The sequence below is a fragment of the Panthera uncia genome (genome assembly GCF_023721935.1).
Source record: "Panthera uncia isolate 11264 chromosome B2 unlocalized genomic scaffold, Puncia_PCG_1.0 HiC_scaffold_25, whole genome shotgun sequence".
NCBI classification, from domain to species: Eukaryota; Metazoa; Chordata; class Mammalia; order Carnivora; family Felidae; genus Panthera; species Panthera uncia.
Window position 1 is genome coordinate 14514029 of NW_026057581.1, and position 13962 is coordinate 14527990.

At 52.9% G+C, this 13962-nt stretch overlaps 1 protein-coding gene across 1 annotated transcript in view; it reads right to left on the minus strand.

The window, feature by feature from the left end:
• Positions 1–2783: 2783 nt before the first annotated feature.
• The window catches only part of PHACTR1 (phosphatase and actin regulator 1), a 272533-nt gene continuing 261354 nt past the window's right edge, over positions 2784–13962 (minus strand). Inside the window, exons 10-13 of the mRNA XM_049655030.1 lie at positions 13893–13954; positions 9441–9581; positions 6579–6655; positions 2784–5746 (exon numbers count right to left, since the gene is read on the minus strand). Of these exons, the coding sequence (XP_049510987.1) occupies positions 5731–5746; positions 6579–6655; positions 9441–9581; positions 13893–13954 (296 nt within the window). The 3' untranslated portion in view covers positions 2784–5730. The remainder of the gene's footprint in view (positions 5747–6578; positions 6656–9440; positions 9582–13892; positions 13955–13962) is intronic.

Consider the following 13962-nt stretch of genomic DNA (forward strand, 5'->3'; position numbering starts at 1 on the left):
ACCGGCTGCAGCTGTAGTTGGCATGGGCGGGGGGTCCCAGGACAGGCTGTGCTTGGGGCTGCCCTGGTGGAATGGCCTGAGCTGAAGTGGGCTGAGCTGGGGTGTCCCATGGTGTTCTATGCAGAGGGCACCCTGATGGAGCCTCTGGAGCTGAGGCAGGCGCAGGCCGGGGGTACTGGGCCACCCCAGGTAGAGGGTGCCCTGGCGGAGCAGCTGAAGCTGAAGCGGGGTGCTGGCTGAACGGTCCCAGGCTGCTTTGCATGGGGAGTACCCTAGCCAAGGCAGGTGCAGCCTGGGGGCCTGGAGGGCTCCACACAGGGTGTGACCTGGCAAGCCAGGTGGTCCCAGGGTAGCAGCACTGCATGCTCCTAACACATATGCTCCATGGCTGCTTTGTGACATCCAGAAACCCAAGGCCAGGGGCTCAGGGTAGATTTGAGCTGTATCTGTAGATCTGTGGTTCATCTGAGGCCAGGCGAGTGCTTAGCACCTGTGGAGAGCCAGCTAGGGAGTGTTTCTGGTGTCCAACTTGTCCTTTCTGTTAATAATCAGGTGTAGGCAAGCATATCACTGATGCATCCCAAAGTTGGGGTGTGTAGAAGATAACAGACTGTGTCTGAAGCATCACTGCTCAGGGCCCACAAGCCCCTCCAGGATGCTTTTTTTTTTTTTTTGCCCAGAGGAAGGGGAAGGCAGGACAGCAGAAGGTAGTCTGGTCGATAGCAGCTTCAGGATGAGCTCCCACGAAGGCACACTGGGAAAGGGCAGGGAGGTCCCACCAGCAACGAGCCCTCCAGGAGGCCAACCTAAGGCAAGGAGGGGTGGCAGGCATGCACGTCAGCCTTGCAGGTGGTCTGAAGGAGAGGAATCCAGATTGTTCTCTAAGAGACTGCCCTGCCAGGACTTACCTAAAGCTTACTCTTTCTTTGGGACGTAGTGTTTTAAAATTCAGACGAACCCAAGTCATAGAAAGCTGATGTCCTAAAGGACATCATAGGACATCTGATTGTGTTCCCATTTTCCAGGTGAGAAAATTGAGGCCCAGAGAAATAAAATGACTCAGACAAACTGCTTGGTTAGGTGTTGTGGCATAGCCACCACTATTCTGTCCTAGGATGACTAAACATCTCAGGATGGGACACACCCGGCCGCCTCTACCTATTGGGGATGTAGAGCCATAGCCTCTGTTCACTTCAGAAAGGGCTCCCTCAGGATGATGGCCCATTTCCTTCCGTCTTGCAGGGCGAAGCCTATTGGGGGCGCCACCAAAGCTTCTCTTTATAGGTCTTCCACGCCTTTCGGTACCTGCAGTTCTGTCCTGTGGTTAGATTTATTACGAGTCAGAGAGCTCTGCGGGTGCGCAGGGGCAGAATGGGGCCGAAGCTCTCGGCACGAAACGTGAAAACCTTTCTGTAACCCCTCGCCCCCTCTGCCATAGCCACTCCTGCTCTAAGAGTCCCTCCGCCTGCACAGGTGAGAGCCTGTGTGCCCTCTGAGGCAATGCTGCAGAGTGCTGAGGGCCAGTGCGGGCTTTGTGGTCGCTGCTCAGCAAAGAAGTAAGCGGTGTGTGTGCTCACTCTGGTCTTCAGAGCTGGAGATTCCCAGGTGAAGCAAAAGTGGCTCCTGTCGTCCAAGCCCTTGCTACTCAGAAGCATGATTTCTGGACCAGCAGCATTAGCATGTCCTGGGAGCTAGCTAGAAATGCAGACTCTCAGGCCCACCCAGACTTCCTGAGTTGGCACCTGCGTGGTAAGACCTTCACCAGGACTCCCAGGAGCGGCACAGGGGAGCCGCACTAGGGTAAGCTCCCTGTCCCCAGGGTCGCCTTCTTCCAGGGCCGGGCCAAACATCGGTTGTCCGGTCACTTCACCCACCTAGAAAAATGCAGCCAGCAAGCACCGAAGCTTGTCTTGCCTTCCCTCCAGCACTTCAAAAAGACAAGTCAGGACCAGAAAGGCGATAAAGCTCTTAGCTTTACAGGACAAATACTCAGACTTCGCCCAGAGACCAAGAAAGTACTCTAAAGCCAAGTAGTTGGTGGCTTTTGCTTTGGGGCAGTGACACCCCACGGCACTGCTGGTACCCAAAGCTGTCTCATAGCTGCTCTTATGGGGAGGACTCTGAGGGACTGCAGTTTATTAAAGGGCAGCTGGGCAGTATGTCTTAGAAAGTCCTAGAAAGCTAATTTACGTGCAGCCGTCCTCCCCGCACCCAGTAACACCTGATACATGAGGAGGTTGTCTGCCTCCATAACTCTGACGCTTTGCTGCTGAGCTGACCTGCCCTTCATCCCAGCCGCAGCCCAACTCTTTTCGGTGGTTGACAAGACACACGGGAGCCAAGGAAAGGATTTTTTTTTTTTTTAGACTTTTTTTTTTTTTTTTGGTTTGTTTTTAAAGAAACTGCATACATCATCAGAGACAAACAATAATTTAAATACCATGCAGTTTCTGTATGTACAAAACCTAGGCCATAGAGATCCAGTTTAATTTGTATTGTATTTACATCGTCTTCCTCACACAGCCATCATCTGTTAAATTAGAACACAGGAGAGCGCTCCTATACGAAGACAAACTATGTACAGACACCCGGGAAGCCACTGGAAAAAGCAACTGGTTTGGGGACTGACAGACAGATGGGAAGAAAAAGTCATCGGAGGTGACCTCCACCCACTGGCTGTGCACGGGGAGAGTCTGAAATCCCATTCATCGAAGCACACACCACAATATTCATTCGGCAAATATAAATACACGTCCATAGCGGGAGAAAAATAAACCCAGAGGTTTTTTTTTTTTTTTTTTTTTTTTTTTTTTTTTAATCACACTTACCATCACGTTGTTTGGTTTCTCTAATTGGACATAAAGGCTAACGTTTTAAAAGTTTTACAGGGCTTTGAGGGCCTTTGGAGAGGAATCGATCAGCAATTTTGAAACACAGCAAGGAGGCCAACAGGAGTCCCTTCTGCCACAGGAGGTGGTGCGGAGCATGGGGCAATGTCTGCTTTCAAGAGGGAAACCTCTTGAGAAACTTCACATTCTTCCTCACACTGACCCAGAGGACAGAAGGCTCAACTGGGAACTGACACGCACAAGACCTTTGAGAATCGCAGCTTTTTCAGAAAAGGGGATGCATTTTAAACCATCTAGCCCATCTCTCTCTCTTTTTTTTTTTTTGTAATTGTCAATTTGCCATCTTAGAAAGTAACACCTCTTCCAGTTGTCCTAACGATATGGCAAAAAAAAAAGAAATTGGGATAGATTTCTAGAAAGACCTCAGGATTTCATGAAAGGGAGGCGGCGGCAGAGGGCCAACCTGTGGTCCACGGAGGTGGCAGAGCCCCCTGAGCTGGACTTGAAATAATCGCCCACCTTGATGGCGGGTGGGATTTCTGTAGCACAGCAGGTGCACCCCTAATTCCTGCGACTGACTTCTCCCAAAGGGTGCTCTTCGGGGATGGAGGCTGAAATTGTGTTCAATTTCTCCCCAGCTCCAAGCGGACTGCAAGAACAGGGCACTTTGGGCAGGAAACCTGGGCTGCTGGCTGGCTGCAGGAAACGGACTTGGGCGTCACGTTCCCAGGGCATCAGAGGCCCAAAAACCAAAGCCAGCAAAGAAGCCATTGGCCTTCGAGGGAGGAGTCCAGGCGATGGAATGAGTTTCCGTAGGACTCGCTCCTGGGCCCGCGGAAGGCCTGGCCATCATGTCAGAGCCCCGTGAGCCGCATGAAGACAGCTGTGAGTTACAGGAAGCTCAGACTCCAACCCGGGCAAGGCAGGCACCTCCGCCTGGAACACGTGCCCGCTGTAGAGAAGTTAAACGAAAGAGCCCTACATCTTTCGTCACACCATTTGCACATTCAAACGTCAGTAAGCCTTTCGGGAAGACTGTGTTTACAGCCACGCTAAAATCCCGACCACGTTTTCCCTGAACTATCAGATTCCACATTCAAAGAGAAAAGGATCTAGTGACGGCCCCTCCTTGGGCCAGGCAGTGGCGTGCTCACTCCCGGTGGTACGGGGACAACTTCGCGACGGCTACTGGGCACTGCCTGAAGAACTGCCCTGAGCTCCCCCCGGACTCTGCACAGCTCCTGGGTTAACGGCAGCCACAGGGGCTGTTAATGCCTGCCGAAAATTCAACGGCCTCGCCGATGGGTGTGCATCCCAAGAGTGACTTGCTTCCCACACGTTTTGGGGTGGGAACTGGTCAACTCCTTTCTGTGAAGGCCAGTCTGGGATCTTTCTAAATCTCGGGCATGTGTGGAGGAGAGCAAGCCATTACCGAGAAAAATCACGGTAACTGTGAGACCACGACGGAGGTCCAGGCAGGGCTTGGTGACAGAGGGCCCTACAGGGTCTGTCAGGCAGGAAAACAGAAGCAGCCGCGACGGGCCCCGTGAAGAGAGTGGTTAGGGTTTGGGGGCTGTCCTTCCACTCACTGCACATCTTACCCGGGGTGTCCCCGTCAGGAGGGCACTGCCTTCCTGTGGTCCCAAGCGAATGGGACAGCTAGAGATACACCTCCCATCAGCTTTACCGGCACCACGAGGGAGAGGAAGGATGCTCTCCAGATGGGTAGGAGCAGGAAGGTACAGCACGGGCAGGTGTGGCTGGTGTTTGCGCCATTCCGGCATATGCCGAACCCTGAAGGCCCTCCACAGAAACTCTTCAGTGCAAAGAAAGGAGACTAGAAGGCCATCGGGTGGTTCTGGAGTCCCAGTCCGTCAGAGACCGGCGAGCCGGCCTTTCAGGAATGGTTTCTGGCTTGCATGCATTGGTCCTACACTCAGAAGCTGTTACCTTCCAACCCATACAGTCACTGGCCCTGGGGTGCGTGGAGAAAACGAACGTCAGCCAAGCAGTTTCTCTCCCCAGCCTCTCCGTCCTCACCAGGCTTACACTCAGATGCACCAATGCCACGGGCGTCCCACAGCAGTGGCCGGGTGCACAAGACCACCCGTGACATTTGGCTTTTTTAACACAGATGGGTCAATTAATTCGAACTGAGCAGATGACGACTTCCCCTGTGCACACCAGAGCTTCCCGGGAGGCAGCTCCGCTCAGTCTGAGGGGACAGGATAGGTGCTCAGTGCCGGCCTTCCATACCTGCAGCCCACACACTCTCGAGACAGACAGTCGACCACAGACTCCCCCAGAAAAGCATCTTCCCTTTTGTTCACGGTATGGATGACGGCTGAGGGGAGAGAAAGGACAGGGGTGACTGAGAACAGTGCTCCCTCTCAGCCTCCTCCTCCTAAGAGGCCCCCAGGTCGGACGCCACACCCGGAGCCAGTGTGTTTGGCCAAGTCTAGAAAGCCGACCAGACCATGTGCACAGTCCATTCCAGGCCGAACCCACCGCCTCAGCTTTCTTTGGACCCAGGTGACAGACACTTGAGGGGAAGAGGTTCGCTGGAGCCTCAATGAACACGGCACCTGCCAGGCCTGGAGGGAGAGGACCAGGACCGCTCCGAGCGCCGGGAAGTCTCCACTCTGGCCTGCCGGTGCCCTCGGAGTCCGCGGCGGTACCAGCAGCTCTGACCGCGGAGTGGTGACCACTGGGCTTTCGCAAAGAGAATCCTGATCGGGTTTCCTTTTTCTTCTTCTTCTTTTTAAAAAAAGGCAGTTCAGAAGATTTACATCATAATGGGGAAGTGAATAAATACCAGCACTTATGGTTCTTATAAATTTATGTTTCGAAGACAGCATAGCACTCAGGAAGAATTTGACTGTTAAGGTCGGTGAAACCTAGAAAACAAATAATTGAGTCAAGACCAAGGGGCTGCTAGAGGTGCCGGATGCCACAGCCCGAGCTTCCCATCCTCAGACTCCCCGTGGCTGACGAGTGGCAGGTTAAATCTGGTTAAACCTCCGGCCAAAGGCACATCCCTGACAGAACTCCTCAAGTACTCGAGCCCCCACGGAATTCACCTTATGTTTGGGAGTAGTTTCATCTGGAGCTCCTGGGGGCCCAAACCGGACGGGCCCGGTGGCCCTCGGCCCACGCGCTCAGCCTGGACTCAGCAGCAAGGTGGAGCACCCAACTTGCGTCTCTGAGCCCAGGCACCAGTCGGCACGTCCTGTTTCTCTAAGTGTCCGCCACAGGAGTCCTAAGAATTAAGTCAATGGCTCTGCCACTAGCTAGCCATGTGACCTTATATCAGCCCCTTAAATCTCTCTGTGCCTAAGTTTCCCCAAAGGAGGATATGGGCACACGGAATCACAGGAGCAAACCCACTCTGGAAGTCCCATGTGGATTTGGTATTTTGCCCAGGCTTGGCTCGGGCTGACTGGATATAAATGTCAACGGGCTTTTCTTCTCAGCTTAGGTTTCCATAAAAACCCACTCTGAGGTTATGGGCGGTCTGGCACTTAACAGATCTTTAAGTGAAAAACTAGGCCTTCGGAAGGTCGCGGTGCTCCTTCCCCTCGATTCGGAAACCACAGCGGACCTTCTCTTATCCCCCACCCCTCCCCACCACACCCACCTGTAATCCGGCAGCAGATGGCAGTTAGTCGGGAAGCAGGTATGACCATTTGAAGGAAAAAAAAAGGGAAAAGAACCCCTCAATTTACTAACCTTGTTAAATGTCTACTCAATTCATGAACTTCCATTTCAGTGCTTTTAAATTCATTGAGCTCCTTTCGAATGGCAGCCTGGAAAGAAGAGAGCTCCGTGAATATGCAGAAGAGACAGAAGAGACAGATGCAGAAGGGAGTTCGCTTATTACCTGTTTTGTTCGACAAAGCCGAACGACCCAGTGTAAGTACGGAAAATGAATTCCTTCACTGGGAGGGGAAAGAAAATCACCTGGAACCGACAGAGAATCCCCCCGCCCCCTAAATGTAAATCGCAAATGATATCTGGCCTACTGCCCAAAGTGTCTTTTTCTTCCGCTCTCCGAGGAGCGCCTCTGGGGCAGCAAGAGGCCATGCAGATCTGCCCCACACTCCTGGGGTCCTGAGTGCACTTTTAAAGTTGTGGTGTTTTTTCAATGTTTTATTTTTTGAGACAGTGCGAGCAGGGGAGGGGAACAGAGAGAGGGGGACAGAGGATCCGAAGCTGGCTCTGCAGCAATAGCATCAAGTCTGATGCGGGGCTCCAACCCGCGAACCGTGAGACCGTGACCTGAGACAAAGACGCTCAACCGACCGAGCCACCTGGTGCCCCGAGTGCACATTTAAACGTCAACCCCCCATCTTCCGTAGGCAAACAATCTAAGCTCAGCACAAGCACTGTGCTGCCTCAGGATGGGTCCTTCTAGAAGGGGTGGGTCAAATTCCTCAGTCAAATTAAGGGAATGGGTGATTGCCAGCTGCCTCCTTTCCGTTTGATTTACAAAGACCTCGCTCTTTCACAGCTCTGTTGATTCGGAGGTGGTCTATGCCATTATCAAGGGTATGGCCTCGTTTGAGTAGCTGCCCCCTTCCAGCAGCACCCGTAGACGTGCTGCGGCTGAGGGAGGGCAGGCAGGCAGGCTGCAAGGACAGACGAGGAGGTGGAACAGAAGGTTCTGACACTGCAGAAAACCTCACTTCCTCCCCAGGCACTGAAATTCTAAACATGCGCTCTTTTCCAGAGCTACTTCTAATGTTCATTTATTTTTGAGGGGGGGGGGGGGGCAGAGAGAAAGAGAGGGAGACCCAGAATCCGAAGCAGGCTCCAGGCTCTGAGCAGTCAGCACAGAGGCCGACGCGGGGCTCGAACTACAAACCGTGGGATCATGACCTGAGCTGAAGTCGGACGCTTAACCGACTGAGCCACCCAGGCACTCCCTCCCAGAGCTCCTTCTAATGGGAGTGCAGTAAAACCTTGGTTTGTGAGAATAGTTCACTCCGGAAACATGCCTGCAATCCAAAGCACTTGTGTAGCAAAGCGAATTTCAAGAACCGCTGGCTCAGCTGTGATCATGTGACGTTCGGCGTCACGCTCTACTCACATTCCAAGATGTCGCTCATTTATCAAGTTAACATTTATTAGAAACGTGTGCTTTTCTTCCTCACAATCCGAGGTTTTGCTGTATTTCCTTCGATGGGACTGTCAAGGCACTGAGAGTCAGGCCGGAAAGGCCCGCAGGCAGGATCAGAGTGGCTCCCCCCAGAGAAGGCGGGCACACCCCCCCTCTGTGGGCGCCACTTCCTGTTCTTGGGCCGCAGCTCTTGAGGAACTAGGTTCCCTGAATGCGACGCACAACTTCAGCACGTGCATGGGGAGACGCGCTGTACTTTCCCCCCGCTTTTCTGATACCCTCCCTCATCCTCGGTCAGCAAGGGCGCTGCAGTCAGGCTGTGAACAAAAGGCAGAAGGCGCCAGGGCTCCTTCCTCTGTTCCCGTTTACATGACACAACAGCCTGGGGGCTGGGCCTCTGGGTCTGGTGGATGGTGGTGCCGGTTCCTGGGGTCACTACCACAGATGCCTGTCCGGGGAAGCAATGAGTGTTACGTTTAAGAGGAGGGCAGAGGCTTCCACTCATCGGGACCTGTGGGTGGACCCACCGTGTGGGAGGCATTTCTGGAAAGCCTGCTTCTGGCCCCAATGTTCCCACCAGCGTGCCGTGGCTTCCCTGTGTTCAAACTCCCTGCGTTCGATCAGGCCAGAGTCTACGCTGTAGACGGCCTCACCCTACAGCCCACATAAATTCATGGGGCAAAGGCAGGACTCAAGAGAAGGCCCCCGGTGTGTGCCAGAGTCTCCCCAATGTCACCTGCACACCAGACGTGGTCATTATTTTAGATTTTGTTTTAAAAGGTCCTTAGCTCTCCAGTTCCTGACGGTGACTGGACTAGGGACCCAAAGGATTACGCAGCAGAGGTTCATTTCGATTTATGGTCCAGGGGACAGGTGAGAATTCCCTTTTGCTTCACTGCATTTCTTACAAAACTCAGCCTCAGATTCTTCTTGTTTTCCAAACGGATGACGGTTTAGCGTAGCAAGGCACGTTTTGCCGTCTCTGTGATTTGTGGCCCGTTTCTACCGTTAGGGTATAATAACCGCAGACACAGTGAGCCGGTCTCTCTTTAGTTTTGCGAATCCTACTGGGTGCCAAGGACAGCGTCCTCTCCACGAAGGGCTGCAAGAAGCCTGGAGCCTCGCACTCATGAACTGTTCTGTGCCCATACAGATGTTCTGTTTCTGTGGGCACAGCCGCCCACACGGCCTCTCCTCCTGCTGTCACTCAGCATGACATTATGTGACTGTCGCGTGCCTTCTCTCCGGCAGTGGAGAATCAATTTGGTGACCTCCCCGCAGGTTATCTGGAGCCCTGGGAGAAGCAGCACCCTAAGCAGGCCCAGGGGGCGCTTGGCACCCCATGACGGCCACTGCAACCACAGCCTCGCTGCTGGTCTCAGCCCGGGGTCCCGGCAGCAAGTGGGAACGCCAACGCGGGGGGAGACCGAGGCACGGGGACCCCCTACCCCACTCCTCGCCCCTCGGCTTACTTTGTCGGCAGCGGTGAGGCGGGTCCATGGTTTGTCGGCCCTGCGGTCATAGTCCTGAGCGTCAGCCACCTCCACGTAGTCACTGAAACGGATGAGGATCTTTCTTTCTCGAAGTTCTTCCACTGTGGGTCTTTGGCTGAGCTGCAGGGAGGGAGAGAGACGGACCCGGTCAGCCAGAGGAGTGTAGACTGCTGGGTCGGTGGGAAAACGAGGTCCTGAGAGGCAACCAACACGTCCCTCAGCAAGTGAGGGGCAGGGCCCGGGGTGGGGACCTAGGGCTTCTGACTCCTGGACCTGGGACTTTTCCAGAACTCAAAGAGAGAGAGCTTTATTATCCCCTGAGCTACCTTCAGGCTTTTCCGGATAGACAGGTAGGCTGAGTCTTAATAACACTGCAGCATCTCCTTGTAAGCGGCCTGTCTGCCCGCGTGGGTGCGGGCGTCCGCTGTGGATTTTCCCACACCCGTGCCGAGCCTCCCACTCGGGGACGGGAACCTCACACCAGGCTTCGGTCTCATTTTGGATTTGTAAGCCCACGCCCGTGTGTCAGATTGAGTGTGCTCTGCAGGATGGGGCTGGAAATCGTTTTAAATGCGTGTGTTTTAGACCCCCCCAAAGGGCGGATGTGCAAACAATATGCAAATTCAGGGGTCCGCAGCCATGATGTATGAGGCCAGAGGGGACCCTGCTCCTCACAGTCTGTCCGCAAATGCAGGGCGAGGCTGGGTTTAGGCCAGGAAGGCACGGGACAGGCTTTCAGGACGGGTCTGCGGCGAGGGGTGCAACAACTAGGACGAGAACGTGTATTTATTTAGCCGCCTCGCGGTCCCAGTCACGAGCACCGTCCCTTTGTACTTGGGCGGCACAAGGCTGACGTTTCTATCATCGCTTCCCGTCACTGGGTTTATTTCTCCTGGAGCAACACCGTCGCCGTGTCTTCAGGATGCTGTGAACGCACGTTTAACCGACGTTATTTTAAAGCACTTTTTCCTCCAAGCCCTACGCTGTATTCACTTCTACCAACAGAAAGTGCAGTCAGATACAACCCCACCACAAAGGCCTATACAACACGCACAGACGCACAAGTGAATCCCAACCACCCTGGCTGTCCTGACTCGATTTCCCGCGGCTGCCACACACCGTTGGTGGTGCCAGCGTGCTCCAGCCCGCTGCCAGCTGGTGGACCGTGGAAGAGCACGCGGAAAAGGAGTTAGATGATTGCCCGGCTGGGATCAAACAGAATGGAGCCGGGTACGGCCAGGCTGCAGGCGGGACCAAAGCAGCCTGAGGCTCCCTCTTGGCCAATGGTGGGAGGGGGGATGTGGGGGATCAGAGGCCTAGCCGGCTCCTGTCAGAGTGGTTCAGATCTGTGCTGAGGCAGCCCTGGCGTTCCTGGGACAGGACCTTCTGGTGTCAGTGCTGGCCTGTCGCAGGAAACCCACAGCTGTCCCAGGCTTCGTGGGGTACTGTGAACAGTCCATCCGGACTCAAACACGTGCCCTCTGCAATGTGAGTTCAGGCAGCTTTTGCACACTCGTTAAAATACATGCAAACATTTCCTGTTTCCCCAGCTACACAAGGACTCTGCTCAACATCTCTTGTGCCTCTTAGGACTAGCAAGATTTACCGCGAAATGCTGGGCAGACGGTGCTAATTTCTAAGTGTACTGTGACAAGAGGAAGGTTAAGCACGGAAGTTCTAGTTTATATTTCCAGAAATCATGCTCTGGGTACTTTACCAACAGACTTGGTGGCAGTCTGGAGCGAACAGAAAACTAAATGTTAGATCCAAAGGTCAGGGGCTATTTTTCATGCCTGAGTCCCATCGGAGACTTTAGACACGATCTCTCCAAATCGATAAGGCGCTGCTCCCAAGTGCTAGGAGGGAGGGAATGAGGAGGGGACCGGTTTCTTCCCCCGGGGGGGGGGGATCTCGGGTGCTGTGTAGGCCACCTAACCAATGCCCCCTGGGACTCTCCCCTGCGAGCATGGGCTCGTGCCCCTGGCTACTTAGTGCTCAGATGTGCCTTTGGCTTGCCTTTGGGGTACATGAACCTAGGGTCCCTCCTCAGATGGCGAGGAAATGATCTTTGTGGCCAAAGTCCGTTTTCTGGGGATGGCGGGCTAGAAGAAGGGGGGGGGGGGGGGGGCAGAGGTCGGAAGCATTATGTTTCAATCTATGGCAGAAATATCACTTGCAACCATATACTGAAAAGTAAATTACTTGAGGCCCCAGATCCACCACTAATACAACTTGACCCAAGTGCATTTCCCCTTTCCCTCCCCTCCCTCCCTTCCTTTCTTCCTCCCATCCATCTATCCATTTAGCTAGCCAGCATGTTTTTTTTTTTTTTCCAAAGGGGGAGGTTGGCATTTATTAAAAGACAGGGCACATAATTTTTAGGTTAGTCTCAATTTGGCTGAAGAAAACGACTGGTCTGTTGCTATCAGTGTCCTGTATCAGCTCCTGGCTCTCATTTTTCTCCCTACTGCGTTAGAACGAAATAGAACTGAATTGAGGAAACCTTAGGGCTGCGGGTAACCAAACGACAGCCATCGTCACTGGCATCTGGTCTTGCTGTGCTCAAGGCCCCAGAGGAGAAAGATCTGCCCAGGGCCAGGAGGCACTACAGAATTCCCTACCTGCTGGCAGGCTCACATCTCTGTCGTCAAAAACAGAGGTGAAAGTGCCTTCCGGTCTTCCCCTTCAAAGCGGTTCTCCCTTCCCTTACAGGCATTTTTCATTCCCCAAGCCAGTCCCAGGGAAGGGCAAATGCTGAAATTATAAGGCAGCTTTCCTGGGAGAAGGAAGGAGAGGGGACCGGGAAGAAGAGAAGGAAGTTCTCTTGCCTTGGAGACCTGCAAAAATGAGGGGCTATTTGGGGGCACCTGTCCCTAGCTGTACCCATCCTTTGGGAGATGGCGGGGGAGGGAACCCTCCTCCCTTGCCAAATTATGCAATTAGCTGACTTTTTGTATGCTGTTTTTAAAAAGACACAAACTAAATATAGGCTTAAGTATTTTCCTATTTCTAGCTTTTAGCAAGAAACCCTCAAGTTTAGGAGACTTGGACGCAGCAATCAACCCCAATGAATTTTATAAAAATGTGATTTTTTTTCCCCTGAAATGTCTAGACCTTTCTGTATCAGAAAGGAGGAGTTATCACCAGCCTCCTCTGGATAGTCTAAGTCATTTCAAGGACACACTTAAAACAAGGTGGCGTATCTTCCCCTGTCCTCCTCACTACTCAGGCTCGGGAGAAAGGACGCCCTGCCTCCAAAGATGGCGTGGTCTTAGGGATTTGAAGAATCAGACCTTGACTTGGGTGAGGGCACCTGGACAAAGTGAGGTCACTTAGCTCTTGTTCGAGTTCCCAACCAGGGGGACGCCAGCCTGTCATCTGGCCTTTCAGGCTCTTGTTTATTTTCCTTATAATTGGGATAGCATTTGGCTTGTCACTGGGTATTTGGGATGCTCCAAGGGAGACAAAGTCAGAGACGCACAAATCATCACCTTAATAATTGGCATGATGTTTTAGGATCTCTGCATTTCTTCCTTTACATAATATTTCTAGGGAGAAAAGTCCATTCATAAACCTTTGAAAATTAATTTTAATGGGTCTCTTAACTGTCTCGAAGATTTGAGTATCTTTCTCTCAAGAAGGTCACTGTAGGAGGCTGATTAAAAACAGAACATAGTTCCGTTTCCTGTGTGTTATCAATTAATTAAACTTGTCAACACCATCCAGGAATAGCCTCAATTAAGAGTCTGTTACTAGAGAGGCCACTCATATGGAATTAGATCCGCTCGGGTCTGTGTCACGCTGCCGCATCACCTATTCTGGGGGTTTAAATACATAAGAATTCCAGCTTTGTGACTTTAAGTGCTTTTCAAACACCTGCAGTAAATTTATCAGCACTTTGGGCATTTTCCTAAATTCAGTAATTCAAGCTGGATCTGGCATAATCAAACCAAGTAGTTCTCAGTTTGTAGGTAAGGAACAGTATCAGGGCAGGCAAGGAAAACTTACTCTCCCCGGGTCACAGCAAATAACTGCGTTACATTTGAACTACCGATTTTGATCATGACGTTCCCATGCTTGGTGGCATTACGGTGAATTTCTCAACAACAAAATGTTCGCGGTAACTGAAAACATAATGCACCTGACATCAAGCTGCCTGGGGGGGAGGGAGGCATGGGTGTCACAGAATCAAGCAGTGGAATGTCACCAGCCCAAAGCACTGAAGGCCATGAAACTGAGCTGACCACCGTCCCCGGGGGGAGTCCCGGAGAATCTAGAGAGCCACTCGCTCTCACAGCCAAGGCGCGGGGCCACTGACAGAACTTCCTCCGGGCCAGGCAGCTGCAAGGCCACCGGGGCCCACAGGCGGCACGGGAGCCAAGGGCGGCCCACGCTGTCCTGTCCCATCTCCCGCCTGGAGAACCCGCTCACCTTTCGAGTTAACCTCCTCTTGATTTCTCTTTTCTCCTCTTGTTCCTCCTGTTCATTCCGAGCTGCAAGA